Consider the following 16,669-nt stretch of genomic DNA (forward strand, 5'->3'; position numbering starts at 1 on the left):
GTTTCATATTTCAGTGAGTTTGACAGTTTATTTTCTTCGTAATCAAAATGCCATTACGGTTAAAGAGGTTTTATGTTTATTAATTAGGTCCTGTAATGACCATGATTGTTGAGAATTAAAGAGTATAGTGTGACATTTTGTTTGCTATATAAGGGGAAGGAAAGAGCTGTCCATAATTTACGTCATCGATTTTTGACCCCCCCCCCCCCCCTATAATCATCCAAAAATCATGCTTCAAATTTCCTCCTACTTCATGCTACCGTCATCCGATGTCCAACCCCCCCCCCCCCCCCTAATTTAAAAGACGTAATTTATGAATAGCCCCATGCATGTAACTGCGTCGAAATATCTGGAGCTAGAAAACAATACAAAAGGTAATCACAGTCCGTATCCCGGTAGATATAAGTCTGACGAAGTGTTTTTTAAAATTCTGTCGGTTTTTAACGCACATTAAAGAACCACATTCACCAACTAACACATTCATATCATACCATGGTTAGGATGGTATTCCATCTGTCCAATAATGTGTATTTGCGTCGCGGACAGGTGGAATACCACCCTTATCCACACACTATTATACAGCCACTTCGTGGTCTGTTATTGTGTTGCGTCGCTGCGTCACTTTCGTTTGACATATTGAGGAAAGAGATGCAAGAAGCGCCCCGATAACAGTGTAGAGAGAGACAGATGAAATTATCAGCGCTTTTTCAAATTCAGTAGGTAATTAAAAGACTTACGTCGATATCTCGTCGCAGTACTGGCACTTGTATGTAACTCCTTTATGCCATCGCTGATGTTGCTTCGCTTGCGTTCTGCAACACAAAACATCTAGTACAGTCACCTGCAATAATATGTTACTCTTCGAAGGCCGCAAAATTATGAAAACATAAAAAGAAATATTTAATGGAGAAATGATTTTTTTTTTAGAACTTTTAGAATATATGACTTTGACCCATGTTCTTTCACTGATATGTGTTAAAATTGTTAAATATCAAACGGTGTCGCCAACGCCATCTACCCGAGTACAGTGAAACCTGGATAAGTGAGACTTCAAGGGACGAGCAGATTTGTCTCTCAGTTAGCCAGGTACAAATAAATTTCTGTCTCATTTACAGAGGGTTCTATTAATAGAGGTGAGAATAGAGTATATTTCAGTTATAGAGGTGGTTAATAAGGTATTTTGTAATTATCTTTAAAAATAAATAAAGTAAAATAATCCTTTTCCCTAAATATATTTTAAGTCCGTTTAAATATTTATTTGAATTTATTTTGAATGATTCTCCAAAGAATAGACATTTTAAAATAAAATTAAATTTGATATGGACTTAATTGCGTCTTAGAAATTTATTAAATGAAAATTTGTTTATTCGTGTTACTTATCAAGATTTCAGCTTTCGTTTCGATAGTCTTAACTACATAAAGTAACTAAATCAAACTTGGAAGTCGTTTAGACATAATTAAGCTAATGCGGAATTTGTGGATAGACTAAGAGTTAGTGAGAATACGGAAATTGATCAATAAAGTCCAAGTTAGAGAGGTCATAGATTGACGTTATTTCAGATACAGAGGCAATTCCTATAAAATTCTAAAAAACAATTAGGAAAATGTAATCTTATAAATATAGTCTCAGTAAAAGAGGTAAAATACACTCTCTGTCTCAATTATAGAGGTAAATGTGACTATAAAATCACAACAACTAATACCAGTTATAGAGGTTCGTTTTATCTCACTAACAGAGGTAATTCAATGCTAAAGTGTCGGGACCGCACAATGAGTCCCAGCTATAGAGGTTTCTCACTTATCCAGGTCCCACTTAACCAGGTTTCACTGTATATGCTAGGCTAGTGTAGCGCCATCTAATCGAGAATAACTTTTTCTTGATCCCAGGCACGTATTTTAGGGTTCCCTACCCAAAGGATAAAAACGGGACCCTATTTATTAAGACTCCACTGTCCGTCCGTCTGTCTGTCTGTCTATCCGTCTGTCTGTCTGTCACCAGGCTGTATCTCATGAACTATGATAGCTAGACAGTGGAAATTTTCACAGATGATGTATTTCTGTTGCCGCTATAACAACAAATACTAAAAAGTACGGAAGTGGGAGAATCCGACTCGCACTTGTCCGGTTTTTTTATTTAGACTTTACTTATCTTATACGGAGTCACATATATCTTTGTTTATAAGTAAGGTACGTACGATATAGCACGAAAGACCGAATCGTGGAGTAAACCACTACTCGAGTGGCGACCATGGGGGAAGGAGCGTCCCCAAAGTAGACCCAAAATGCTTTGGGGTTGGGACGACGACATCAAATGGACTACGGGGAAGAAGTGGCTCCTGGTCGCACAGAACCTTGACGAATGGCGTAAAATGAAGGAGGCCTACACCCGAAGGGTAGATAAGGGCTAAAGAGAGAGAGATAGAGATAGAAATTAAGATACGCACGTGGTTTTGGAGATATATGGGCAGGAGCGGCAGGCGTATTTCTTCTCGTGGTTGGCGGCGTGCTTCTGCAGCGCGCGCCGGGACCGGAAACGGAACTTGCAAATTTTGCACTCCACTTCCCCTGCGCTCTGTAGATGCAAAAAAAAATGCTGTTAGTAATTAATTGACTTCAATAATAGGGAATCCTTTTAACCTTTTGGACGCCAATGACCGATATATCCGCACCGCAGGTTCAACGCCAAAGACCGATTAATCGGTCACAGACCACAGAGCAACATAGACCTACGTGCATATGCGCATAAAGTTCAATTTCAATTTTGACACTTCGGTGGCGTGGCGTCCGAGTGACAGCTTTAGTGTTTGACACGGCGTCGAAAAGGTTAACCAAGTTCTAAATTTCTAAGTAGGTAATTCTCATTTGGGACTTTTTACGGGACCCTAAATAAAAAAAAAACCGGGCAAGTGCGAGTCGGACTCGCGCACGAAGGGTTCCGTACCATAATGCAAAAAAAAAAAACAAAAAAAAAGCAAAAAAGAAACGGTCACCCATCCAAGTACTGACCACTCCCGACGTTGCTTAACTTTGGTCAAAAATCACGTTTGTTGTATGGGAGCCCCATTTAAATCTTTATTTTATTCTGTTTTTAGTATTGGTTGTTATAGCGGCAACAGAAATACATCATCTGTGAAAATTTCAACTGTCTAGCTATCACGGTTCGTGAGATACAGCCTGGTGACAGACGGACGGACGGACGGACGGACGGACGGACGGACGGACGGACGGACAGCGAAGTCTTAGTAATAGGGTCCCGTTTTACCCTTTGGGTACGGAACCCTAAAAACGGGACACTATTACTAAGACTCCGCTGTCCGTCTGTCCGTCCGTCCGTCTGTCTGTCACCAGGCTGTAACTCATGAACCTAGACAGTTGAAATTTTCACAGATGATGTATTTCTGTTACCGCTATAACAAACAAATAAATATTTAAGTGGGGCTCCCATACAACAAACGTCATTTTTGCCGTTTTTTGCATAATGGTACGGAACCCTTCGTGCGCGAGCCCGACTCGCACTTGGCCGCTTTTTATGTTAAATACTAACTGGATCATGTTTTCCCACGTGATGTTTCCAAGCCAACGCGTCTATAAAGCCTTTATAACAGAGATTGCACTGGAACGGAGCATTAAGATAGTTTGAGGACTGCTGGCGTTTGGTTATCTCCTCTAGTTGCTCTTCCGGCTGTCAAGAAAGTAAATAATTAGTAAAACATGGTCCGAAGAGGGAAACCCGCCTGGATTGAGCATGTACAGTCGCCATCAGATATATCGGAGGGCCAAAATGGTCAAAAATATCTGAACGTGCACTTTAATGTTTTAACAGTAGAGGCTTTGTTTTGTTCAGTTAATGGGGTTGGCCGGTGGAAGTTTTTAGCAGATGGCGCCATCATAGCTTGCCCTGTCAATCCCTAGAATTGTGTAAAATTTTTGTTTTTTTAATACCCTGGATGCCAGTCCTTTAAGCCAAATCTCATAGAAAAAGGGGCAAGCTATGATGGCGCCATCTATGCAAACCTTTGACAGTTGCCAACCCCATTGTGAACTCCTTGGTCGCTCCGATAAATATTATAATGTTTGAATTAAGAATCTGTAGTCTGAACTAAACTATAATCGCATTTTTCAATGAAGCTTTTAACTCAACTATAATGAGTTCATTATACAACATTTCAGTAGACTAATAATGAATTAGACCAGTCACGTCATCGCAAGACAAAACAAAAAAATAGAACAAAAGATATCAACGAGCATTATAGGCCTGCAATTCGTTTCGGCGGAACGTAGATTTTGTGTACATATTAACCATATACTTACAGTCAACTTAACAACCGTGACATACTCCTCAAGATCTATATCATCCACGCCCACACCACCAGTATTGCGAGTCCGTCGGGATTTTGGCTTCGCTTCTTTCTTGGCCTCCGACAGCCGAGGCCGGCCTCGTTTCTTTTTAGGGGCCTCTGGGAGCTCTGAGGCCTCTTGGGCTTCTGAGGCATCTGCGGCCTCTGGGGCTTCGGAATCCAGGGTCATTTGTATGTCGGTTTTTGCCTGTAATAGATAGTAAGCATTTTTATAATGACATTTTATTTTTCGTTTCTTGTACAACTAAAAGTCTGGTCCAAAAGTAAGAATAAGAATAAGAATGATTTATTGCAGTACTGTGTACATTTGTGGATGGTAATCATGATACAATTAGTTTCAACAATTACCCATTTCGGGTATGCAATGCAATACTTAAATAAGTAATAGTAGTAGTAATAGTAATTTACGATACAAGTGCGAAAAATAGGATATTCGCAAAGAGTGGCGAATTTTAAATCGACACGAGTTGCGAGTTACCTATTCGCACGTGTATCGTACAACGTTTTACAGGAAGTACATAGGGCCCTTTAAATTTTCAACGTAGTTACGTAATGTGCTAAATTGTAGCACAGGGTGTCGTAATGGAGCATCAAATGTACTGTTGTTACTATGATAACAAAATTTACAAAGTTTCGAAGTTAAAAAATTAGAGAATTTCAAGACCTAATTATGTATAGTGTGTAGCTTTCAAATAGAGCTCGATGGCTAATCCTATTGTCTATTGTTAAGTAAACCCGCACGTGCTACTTACCTGCAAAAAAGGGTCTTAATTATTCTATTTGGCACCTGAGCGCGGGCTAGTCCAACGCTCAAAAAACCAGTGTAGGCGCGCTCTCCGATAACGCGCCTTTGTTACGCATCTCGATGACACATTTTGGACTGGTTCTGTAGCATTCGACTCGCCGGCACTCAGTAAGTACTTCGGTAAGTACGTATTTTTTATGCAGATGGTTTTGGCACGTGGCACGAGCGGTTTTACTTAACAATAGACAATATGATTAGCCGTCGAGCTCTATTTGAAAGCTACACACTATACATACTGTTTGATGTTCAATATGGCTGGCTAAGCATCTGTTATTGTGAGCTGTGGTCACCTATAAGTGGCTAAGCATCTGTTATTGTTAAATGTCCTTGTTTCTATGTAATTGTGTAGATGTATTATCCGTTGGTGATCCTTAAATAAATAAAATAAAATAAAATAAAATAAAATAAATATTTTTTCTAAGACAGCAGCAAACACCTAAAATCATAGTGAATACCTATAAGTACCGTCGCCATCAGATATATCGAGCGGCCGAGGTGCTCAAAATATCTGAACACGCACTCTATCGCCTTCACAATAGTAGCGTGTTCAGATATTTGTGATAGGTTTGTAGAACTTTGTCATAAAGTACCTAAGTACAGAGTTGTACTATACTGTATGAATATTCATAATAATACTGCTGTTATGATCCTATTAGTCCGGTAGCAATAACTTTTGAAGTTATAAGATTATTAATGTTGCTTGTTTTTTACATATAGTTTCCAGACCACATACCAAACCTAATAATAATAATTTGTGTCATCCTAGGTATTTGCTTAGGTAGAAATTTAGGTATTTCTTTTTTTAAACAGCATTTGGTAAAAAAAAATATTCGAGATGAAATTCTTTGTTTCCCTGTAAAAGCAAAGTGGCTTCCGACGTACACACGTATCCACGGGTATAATGACATTTAATAAATACCTAATAGTGACCCTAAAATGCCTAAAATAAAATTATAGTCGGTAAGTGAAGTGTTGTACTTCACAGGATATTATAATATGTTATTCCATCAAATGTGTGTCAAATTCATCCACCGGTTTTATTTTTAATATTTTTTTTTCTTATAAACATCATGTATCTGCCACAAAAAAAAATCATGTTATTAAGTTTACGTCTACATTATTATAATGCCACATCAAGACAACATTCATAATTTGGGTCATTTTCAACAACGGTTTTTTACTATTTGGCTAAATAAAACTTTGCATGAACGGCGTACGCGGGGAAGGCTACCTACGCGGGTAAGGTGCTTGTTAGATGAACATTATGGCCCCTTTACACGATGGGCCAACGCCGGCCACTCCAAAGGACGCAACCATGCGGTAGAATGAGATAGCAATATCACTTGCTCCCTCTAACGCATAAATGCGTCCCTTGGAGTGGCCGGCGTTGGCCTATCGTATAGATGAGCCATTACAGTGTATTTATTTCATTCGGAGGCATAATTACATTCAATCTTTTCATAGTGTGGGAGTAAGTATGTTGTAAGTATATTTAAAAATATAATGTAGGCTCCTCATACTGACCAACATTCGTGACGTTCGCAATCAAAATGTAGCACTTTATCCTTGCCATAAGGACTCTCTGACAGGCTATTTGTATAAAGATACAATAAAATTTCGTCTTTATGGTAAACGACAAAGTGGTCCCTACCTTTTGAATGAGAATGTCACATCAGCGACTTTTAAAAATAACTTATATTCGATATTTAGTACACTTTTTAAGATTATTTTAAGATGCAATGTATTGCTAATTTTGTGATGTATAAAGCGTGGCAAGCAACGTCAATTACAATGATGATGGTGTACATTGAATAGGTACAAGACTTCATAAATAAAAAAAGTTATTGAAAAAAAAAATGTTCGTTTGAGGAGCAGAATAATTGTTTTAATTATTTTGGTGATACGGCCTCCACCGGGTTGGTATAATCATGAGAAAGAATGTTGGCTTGCGATTATCGTTAGCCACGCCCCCCACAACATAGCATGAATTGAATGCAATGAAAATATTTGCACTTACATGTGCAACTATAATATGTACCTTGTTGATACACAATACAAAGACTGATTTTATTAATTTTAGTAATATATATTATTACGATTATACGATACCTTTTGGTTCCATTGGCGTAAAGGACAAAATGCTACTTTTCAGGAGACGCGAAAAACTGTTTTTTTTTTTAAATGTTTATAATATATTTTTGTTGTTTATCGAGCAATGTTTTTGATGTGTATTGGAATAGTACTCAAAATGTTAGTCTCGTTAACCTGTTTTCGCCTCTTTACGCCCATGAAATTATTGATAATTTAGTGAATCTTGTTTATTAGGGGGTCGTAAGTTACGTTATCAGACTATTTTATACCACATTCGGGGTGTATTAGTTACCAGTCACGGTACACATGTTAACTCTTCTCAGCATAATTTACTGTTACGAAGCTTAAAAATGTATCAAACGGTAGTTGATTATGCCAGGTATATCTAGGTTATATTTTTGATAATATAGTGATAATAAAAAAAACACAGGCATATTATTTCCGGTTGTTTTCATCTTGCTAACGGCGAGTACTTGCACAGACATAATCTCGTAGCCAGAATTATTCACCAGCAGCTTGCCTTGGCCATACGATGGAAAGTTTCATAATAAAGCGCCGGGGCGCGCCGGCTGATGTTGATCAGTCTGTCAAATGTGGTTGGTGCAACTGGCACTTAGTCGATAAACAACGATATTATAGAATATAAGAAATTATATGTATAATATACTATAAGAAATTCCACTGCGAGTAAAACGATGATAGTTGTTGAAAAACACCGAGCTGAGGTTTTTAATTTGAAGACCAAACATTACATTTTAGTAATAAAGGACCCATTAAACTATTTATTTATTAGGCATTCTAGACCTTTACGCCCATGAACAAAGATAACTGCCGAAAAAACTTTTAGCGTAAATGCTTTGAAAGCAAAAGCTAACAATATTTATATATTTGAAATGTGCTAATTGAGCTCTTTCAAACGATATACAACACGTCATCATTACTTATTTTTAACCGACTTCAATTTCATAGAAGGAGGAGGTTCTGTATTCGGTTGTGGCTATCTTTTTTTTTTTTTTTTTTCTATGTACGTTCACCGATTACTCCGACATCCGTAGTCCGATTTGAGTAATTCTTTTTTTGTTTGAAAGGAGCTACCTCCGAGTTGGTCCCATTTTAATTTGGTTCTGTTCTGATGATGGGATCCATTAGGAATTGAGGGAACTCCTCAATTTTAAAAGGCACATGCATGGTGTTTTGGGCGTTTTCTTAAGCAACTCGAGCATTTTCTCCCGTAAACTACCAATTTGATGAAGTAGACCTGATGATGATGATTATTTTGATGATAATGATGATGATTTCTTTAAATGTAAGTATGTTAAGCGATTACTCCGGCACCTGTGATCCGATTTGAGTAATTCTTTTTTTTGTTTGGAAGAAGTTACCTCCAAGGTGTTTCCGTATTATTTTTGGTTCTGGTCTGATGATGGAATCCATGAGGAATTGAGGGAACTCCTCAATTTTTAAAGGCACGTGTTAAGTAATTTCGGGGTTTTCTAAAGTAACTCGAGCATTTTCTTCCGAAAACCACCAATTTGATGTACTGCAACTGTAGCCTTACCACGAGTTTGACATTGACATATTCGCTAAAGTCTTATGCATCTAAATGTAACTTTTTATGCATCTCGCTCACATTAAGGTTAGTACAAGCGAGATGCATAGGAAGTAAGTTACACACATGCTAGCGAATATATCAATGTCAAACTCGTGGTAAGCTGGTAAGGCTACTGATCGGGGGTTAGGAGTTAAGGGGTCAGGGATTAAGGGGTCGGGGAATGGCGGTTGAAGGGTTGATAGTTCAGGATCGAGGGATTCCTGGATCAGGGGTTGATGTGCTGTGAGGTTGAGTGATCGGGGGGCTGAGAGATTGGGTCAGTGGCGGGGCGGGCGGATGGATTTAGTTGACAGGAATTATAATTTCCCAGACGGACTCGAGAAAATTCCTGATTTCTATTTACTAAAGTAATAGGTACTTACACGAATTTAGTGTTAAACATGATCTTGTTTTTCATTCATGCGTCGCGCTCTTAACAATGCGTTAAAACTAAAAATGGAAAAATAAAAACTTTTTACAAAAAAAGCAAACCGACTTCAAAAAGGATGAAATAAAATATTATCCTTTTTGAAGTCTATGCGTTACCAACTGATATGTTTGAAGTCGGTGCCAAGCCAAGTAGTAACAATACCAGACAAAAATAATCAGCTTTATGGCTATAAATCCCATTAGAACTGTACTAATAACTATTATAAATGTGTAAAGAATTCTGACTGCCTCTTTGTCGCCTTTTCGTGGCTAAATAACTGAACCGCCTTAGGTGAAATTTGGCAAGAAGGTAAATTCCTTGAATTTTTTTATTGTTTCAAATGTAGTCCTCTGGATAAGGGACGGGAAATAACTCAGTCCCAATCCCACACTTGCGTGCTATAGACTGTTCGAGCATTAGTAAGAAATGCTCTTTAAAAAATACGACGGCAAAAAAATGCATTTATATTTACACTAATGTGCCGACAAACATGGTACAGACTGCGCCAAGAAGGTTTGATCGTGTGTTCTGAGGTGTGTTCTTAGGTCCAGTCGACGTCAATGATATGTTTACACTTTTGCACCTTACTCCTTTGTAATAAGGCGAAAAGTGTAAACATATTTTTAACGTCGACTGTACCTACAGAAAGTACGTTCATTGTCGTCGTGTAAGGCAATCCAACGTAGGTAAATCCTTATCGAATTGCACCAAAGTCATGGTATGCTTAAAAATTGGCTTGGCACCGACTTCAAACATATCAGTTGGTAACGCATAGACTTCAAAAAGGATAATATTTTATTTCATCCTTTTTGAAGTCGGTTTGCTTTTTTTGTAAAAAGTTTTTATTTATTTTTTTGGTTCGTGACTTTATGACCTCTAGAGGGCGCAGTGTTCATTTTTTGTGACGTCATATAGCCTATAACCAGCGGACGATTAAGACGATTCGAATGACATATCGTTTATCAAATTATAATGAGTACTTTAGAAGTTATGAGCGAACAGATGAACATACATAATTATATACCCACATACATACCGGTCAAAATCATAACCCTCCTTTTGCGTTGCCGTAGTCGGACGACAAAAGACATGTAAGTCATTTACAACAATATTTATATTTAGCGGTAACCTTTACGATAATATCTATGAATTTCTAATTTATACCTGGTCATTTACGCCCCTTGTGATAAGCTGTTGTTGCAAGCTCATAGTGCAAAAATTGGGTCATAAAGGCAACTTTTTAAGAGATATCGAAATTTTCAAAATACAGAACGAAAGCGCTTGGAATTCTGAACAAAACTGTATATAACGACTACCGTAGGCTCAAAGGGCGTAAGGGACAAAATTGCGAAAATGCAGTTATACTCAGTATTTTTTTCTCTATCGAATAATATATTTAAAATCTCGATAACTTGAAAAAAATATTTTAAGCCCTATGAAAAATCAATGCTTGAACACAATTTTCCAACGCATTTGGCCGGATCTGCGAATTCAACTGCGTAACTCCCAACTTTATGTGCGATACGCCCTTTTGCATCGGAAATTTGATTAAATATGTGGTAATTTTTTGTACGTTACGCCTCTTTGCAGTAGCTTTTTGAGTGCTAAATGTACGTTACGCCCACAACTAATGGATATTTATACGAGTGTTAGATAATTCAATGTAAGAGATACGGCTCCATACTATGTATAATTTCGGGTTTATAATTGTTCCTTTTTTGTGTTTAAGTGGGATGACCTTGTCAATTTTTTCATTAAGTAGGTACTTGCATTACCTGCTCATGTGCTCATTGCTTTATTTATAGGGTTACTAAATTTTGATAATTTAAACTGAACTAGTGGGTACTTTTTCATCAGTTTTAGGAAAATGATTAGACATGACTATATTCAAATGATAATTATGGCTAATACTATTAGTTTTGTTTGTGACTGGGTTATTGGTAATATTGATTATAATATTAATACTTTTTTGTTTAAACACTAATTTACAGGATTAACCTTATGAAAGTTACTGTCTAGGTATAACGTTTGCTTTTAAATCCATAGAAGTACGTAAGCCTGGCCGTATGCCTTTTTCTACTCTAATGTAATGTCATTTATGTCATAAATATGCGATCATATTCATTAAGTTTTACTGAATAGATATACGAAATTTCAAAACTACTATTGTACCTAATAATATTTTAGTATGTAAAAGTAAAATTTATAATCCAATTAACATTACAAACAGAAATAACGCGTAATACTTTCTATAGTAAAATTAATTTGTTACAAATTGTTGTAAGTATATCAGTATACATAAATGGCGGGACAGCAGTGATTCTGTTGAAATAATATCATCATCATCATCATCATCATTTCGGCCTATATACGTCCCACTGCTGAGCACAGGCCTCCTCTCATGCGCGAGAGGCCCCTCGCCCATGAAATAATATAAACAAATGAAAAAAAACCATTGTTTTTGTGGCTAAGAAAACGACCTTTTCGATGTTTAAGTATCCAAAATAACAAAAATGGGAAAAAACTTAACAGTGAATACATCTCTATAATTTTTCGGAAAAAAATGTGAATACTTAGAAGTGTGTACTTGTTGTGTGTACTTAGAATAGAAGTATAGTGTTCACTAAATGCAAGTGGTCAATATTGCAACATAATTGTTGGATTTACGCCAAATGGTACTAAAACAGTTTAATTTTTAGTACATTACGCCCTTTTTCTAATAAGATAAACAAACATGCTATTTTCGTAAATAAGCATTGTATTATAAGTTCAAGAAATCAGTTTAAAAGACCTCAAAAAGTTAGGAATAAGCCGCATACAGGCATCAGTTAATTCAAGCAAACAAAAAAGGTCTGATTTCGTTTCTCAAAACAAAACTGTTTGTTGACTCTCCTGAAAAATTGCGTTTTATCAGTTAAGCCCTTTGAGCCTACGGTAGTGGATATAACTCATTTTCGCCAAAACGTCCTTTACGCCAATTGAACCCAAAGGTAAATTATTATCCAAGAAGCTTGAACTATCAAAAGTGTTGGTAATTATTATTTAAGGTAAATGTATTCAAAACATCAGAATAAACAGGCATTAAATAACCTCAATACGTGAAATTAATAATACCTATTATAAAAAAATGCTAAGAACAAAAAAAAATATATAAAAATAATGTGCATAATTTACGTTAAGTATGGAAAGACTGGTTTATGCTATTTATAAGGAAAAAAAAAATACATGTTTATATTAAAATTTATTAGTCCATATAATTAAGACAAATTGAAGTTAGACTTGATTAGATATTAGATATAGAAATAAAAATATTAATAACATTAATATAAATTAAGTTCAAGAAGTAATATTCATTTGGCGCACAGGCGAAGTAAACATGCGCTGCGTACGCAACGTGTGGTTTTTAGAGAGAGGCCCTTACCCGCCGCCACGCCAAGGTCGCGCCGCGTCCGCCGCGCCCGCCCCCCCCCCTGCACGGCCCGCGTTGCCCGTTTAGAGCCACCCGCTAGCGTCGTATGAACGCAAACATTATTTTTGTATTATTTGTTTATGCAATGGATGAAACTGACACGAATTCATATTTCTTATTTATCCCGCCTTTTAAATTAATAAGATGTGAACTCTAGTAACTTTAATATTCTTTTGTTATGGTAATAGCCTGTTAGAACAAAATTATCAAAAATCTTATGAAGCTATGCCTTAATAAGACACAAAAACATGTAATGTACATTTTGACACGATTAAATGCGATGTCAGCAATTTTTTTATACTTTAATTATTTTTTGAGTAATTTTGGATAGTATGGCATAGTATCCGATTGCAATGGACGTAATTGACACAAACTATGTTTTCACATTAAAAAAACTATCCTAAATGCGATACAGTTACATGTTTTCTCTAGAATATTCTTTTCTTCAAAATAATTCAAAATAAAAATAATTACCACAAATTGTTAAATTACTTAAAAAGCAAATAATATCTGTGACACAAAACAAAATGTAAGATTAACATCTTAAAACACTATTCGTAAGCGAAAAAATAATTGACTTTAATATTACTTTAAGTTAGGGCTCAAAATATAGCCAGCGCTACAGGACTATATAGACACGCGCTGGCTCACCCCACAACATGCCGTGCTTCTAATGAAGTTGATTCAGTATGACTGGTAGTCATTTAATTGACAAATAGAAGTGCTGGAGTAGTAAAAGTTACAAACTACACACATGAATAAGAATATATGCTCAATTACCTCAATATCCTGTAACTCTCCATTACATTCTAAACCAACTTTTTCTTTTTTCTTCCGTCCCCTCTTATCTTTTTTCTTAACCTTCTTTTTCTCTTTCACACTCTTTTGTAACGAAAGAGGCTCATCGTCACTTGACACATTAGTCATTAGGAAATCATCATAATCTTCTTGCTTAATTGTATCTATTTCAATGAGATAATCATCACTCGGTTTGGGAGATTCTATTTTCACTTGAACATTATCGTCATGTTCATAGGATATTATATTATTTTCATGGGTGATGGATAGATTGGAGATCAATTTGAGTTGCCGGCGGTCTATACTGTTTAACGCTTCGGCTGTAATCTGAAAGCAAAAATATGGAAGATATTTTCGTAAGATGTGAATGTGTCCAGTTATCACCTTCTTTGTGGATAGGTAGTGTCTTCGACCCACTATCACATTGAATGTGTTATGTTAACGCAGGGGTCGGCAAACTTTTTAGGAAAAGAGGGAAACTCGTCCAAAAGTAGCAAGAATAAGTAGCCAAAAGAGCCAGAAGTGTTGTTTTCAGCTGTCTGTGTTATTTTTTTCTGTGGTTTAAAGAGCCGCAATTGTGCCTTCAAAGAGCCGCATGCGGCTCTCACGAGCTGCGGTTTGCAGATCAAAGGAGAGAGGTCTTCTTGGAATTGTCACAAAATACCACTTTTTTAATTAAAGATAAAAAGATAAAGATAGCCTTTATTGCTAGATATTATGTATAGTTACAGGTTTTATGTTATTTCCTCTATTTTTTAATTATTTCTAGCTTGTCCACTGACATAGGCCTCCTCTAAAACCTTCCAGCGCTTTTTACTAAAGATTTCCGTGGAGGGGAACACTCCGAACTTTTTTAATTGGTACTCATTAAAGTTAATAGAAGTTAGTTGAATAAAAGATGGTCCTTTACTTACTATTGCTTATGCTGAGCGGCATCCTATTTGGTGTATGTTTCTCTATTTAACTTTATGTTGTACTTACCAAATGTATGTTTTTTTTTACGCCAATAAATATTTTCTATTTCTATTTCTATTGATACAACGAAAATACAAATTTTATTATCTGCCTCTCTAATTTAATTTAAATTATAGAGAAGCAGATAAAAAAGAATTAAAACCTAGTAAGTACCATCGCCCACACTGTTAACTGACAGATTGTAAACCTTATTATAAAAGGCATAAGGTCCAACGATGGACAGTTAAGAGTATTGCTGTTTGTACATACTTGAACGGATTTTTCAAAGAAAAAATATTTAAGAAGTTAATTCTAGGGCAATACCTTGCCAGTTGCCTGCAACACAGCGTACAGCTCAGCCTGACCGATGAGACATCGCTCCTTAAAGTTATACAGCTTCTTCATCAGCGCAGCGCATTCAAAACACCCGTACGGAGGGAGCTCCATCATGCTTAGAGGCTGGAAAAGTATTTATTTTTAAATATTTTGAAAACTATAACCCTTAATAGGGTTACTTTAGATATTGTATGGCAAAAATGAGCACCCAAAAACATTAAAAAATAAAATCAAATTAATATCATTTATTTTGGACAGTAAAATCCATAAAACTTATAACTAAATTACATTAGAATTAAATAATGTCACTTGAAATTAAATCTTCTGCATCTACATTATCTTTTTGTATTTTTTCTTATGCAGATTTTTTTGGACTTAAAGGAGGCAATGCATTTTTTAAATCTTGTTAAAAGGTTAAGCTACAGTGTACTGACTTACTTTCCAACTATGTAATAATCTAGCAAACAAATGATGCTAGTATCTTTGGTATGGTCAAGGAATTTAATTTCGGTACTGTTAACGCCTAGTGTATGTGTGCCATGCATGAGACACATACTCACACAGCCACAGCAACAGAAGCGTGGGCGCGGGTGCCCCACTCTTCAACTAACCAGTGACACATACGTTCATCTAGTACTTATCTACTCTGTAGTTCTTTTTTGTCATTAAAAGTAAAAATTTGGAAACTCCTGCATTATTTCTCCACCTAAGTCCACCGCCCGTAAGTAGAAGTCGCTCCTGCTTCTTCAAGTAGGTACCATTTATCACAGTGACAATTAGTATGAGTTCCCTTGCAACTTTCATATTGAATATCACTATTACTAGGTATGAAATGGTATGGAAATTAAATTCTCTGATTGTACCACAGACACATTTAGCGCCACTTGCACCATTCCACTAACCCGGGATTTACCAGTTAAACCTGGAGTTACCATGGTTACCAGTACAATTTGACACTGGGTTAACGGCTTAACTGCTTAACTCCGGGTTAGTGGGATGGTGCAAGTGGCCCTTATAGATTTAGAAGTTTTTATTATGCTTAACTTAATAGTTTAATCCAGTCATAATAATTTTATACAGTTTCTTATTTAAAAAATATTTCACAGTTTTTTCTCAGATCTTGAATATTAAGGGATTTATTTTTGAGTAAATAAAGTTACAAGAAAAATAATATTTGTGAAACTTTTTTTGTTCAAAAGTTGGAAAACTTTGAGTATATATAAATAGTATTTTCTAAGACCAAATTTGAGATTTCTCAAACTATATAAAAATAATAGAAATAGTGTATAAAACTTGTACTTACATTAATCCCAATAAGTGATTCAAAGTAACCATATAATGGGTACGTATGCAAGTTGTACATCTTTACTCCCATAACAAGGCATATTCGGCAAACTTTCACGTCTTCCATCGCGGTGAATAATATATTTTATTCATAAAATAATCAAAACATCATTTACAAATACTTTGTAGTTCGCGGTATGATAGAGTTATAAAATATTAGAACTCTCTCAATACAAAACATGATTGAGAACTAAAATACTACAGTAGAGTTCCTTGTCATGCTGAAAACTAGTTACATTATTACAATATAATATGTAATAGAGGTAAATAAAGCTACAAATATGGATTATGTCTTATTATCAACAGAAATAACAGAATGCAAGAATGTCTAATTTTACACAAGACGCCAAGACGCTACCATTTTCGTTGTTGACAATGTTGACGTACGTTGTGTGCGTTTCGTTCTTTAACGAACAAGATTTTATAAAAATAAATGTGGGGTTTTTGTATTGTATTGTAAACAGCAAAAAAATATATGGAACAAATAATAGTG

General features: G+C 35.9%; 1 protein-coding gene across 1 annotated transcript in view; it reads right to left on the bottom strand.

Moving 5' to 3' along the window:
* The window catches only part of LOC134798624 (zinc finger protein 3 homolog), a 30,361-nt gene extending 13,761 nt beyond the window's left edge, over positions 1-16,600 (bottom strand). Inside the window, exons 1-7 of the mRNA XM_063770989.1 lie at positions 16,136-16,600; positions 14,821-14,955; positions 13,525-13,869; positions 4,312-4,545; positions 3,545-3,682; positions 2,445-2,572; positions 738-812 (exon numbers count right to left, since the gene is read on the bottom strand). Of these exons, the coding sequence (XP_063627059.1) occupies positions 738-812; positions 2,445-2,572; positions 3,545-3,682; positions 4,312-4,545; positions 13,525-13,869; positions 14,821-14,955; positions 16,136-16,243 (1,163 nt within the window). The 5' untranslated portion in view covers positions 16,244-16,600. The remainder of the gene's footprint in view (positions 1-737; positions 813-2,444; positions 2,573-3,544; positions 3,683-4,311; positions 4,546-13,524; positions 13,870-14,820; positions 14,956-16,135) is intronic.
* Positions 16,601-16,669: the final 69 nt, after the last annotated feature.

The sequence above is a fragment of the Cydia splendana genome, chromosome 17 (genome assembly GCF_910591565.1).
Source record: "Cydia splendana chromosome 17, ilCydSple1.2, whole genome shotgun sequence".
In the NCBI taxonomy this organism is placed as follows: domain Eukaryota; kingdom Metazoa; phylum Arthropoda; class Insecta; order Lepidoptera; family Tortricidae; genus Cydia; species Cydia splendana.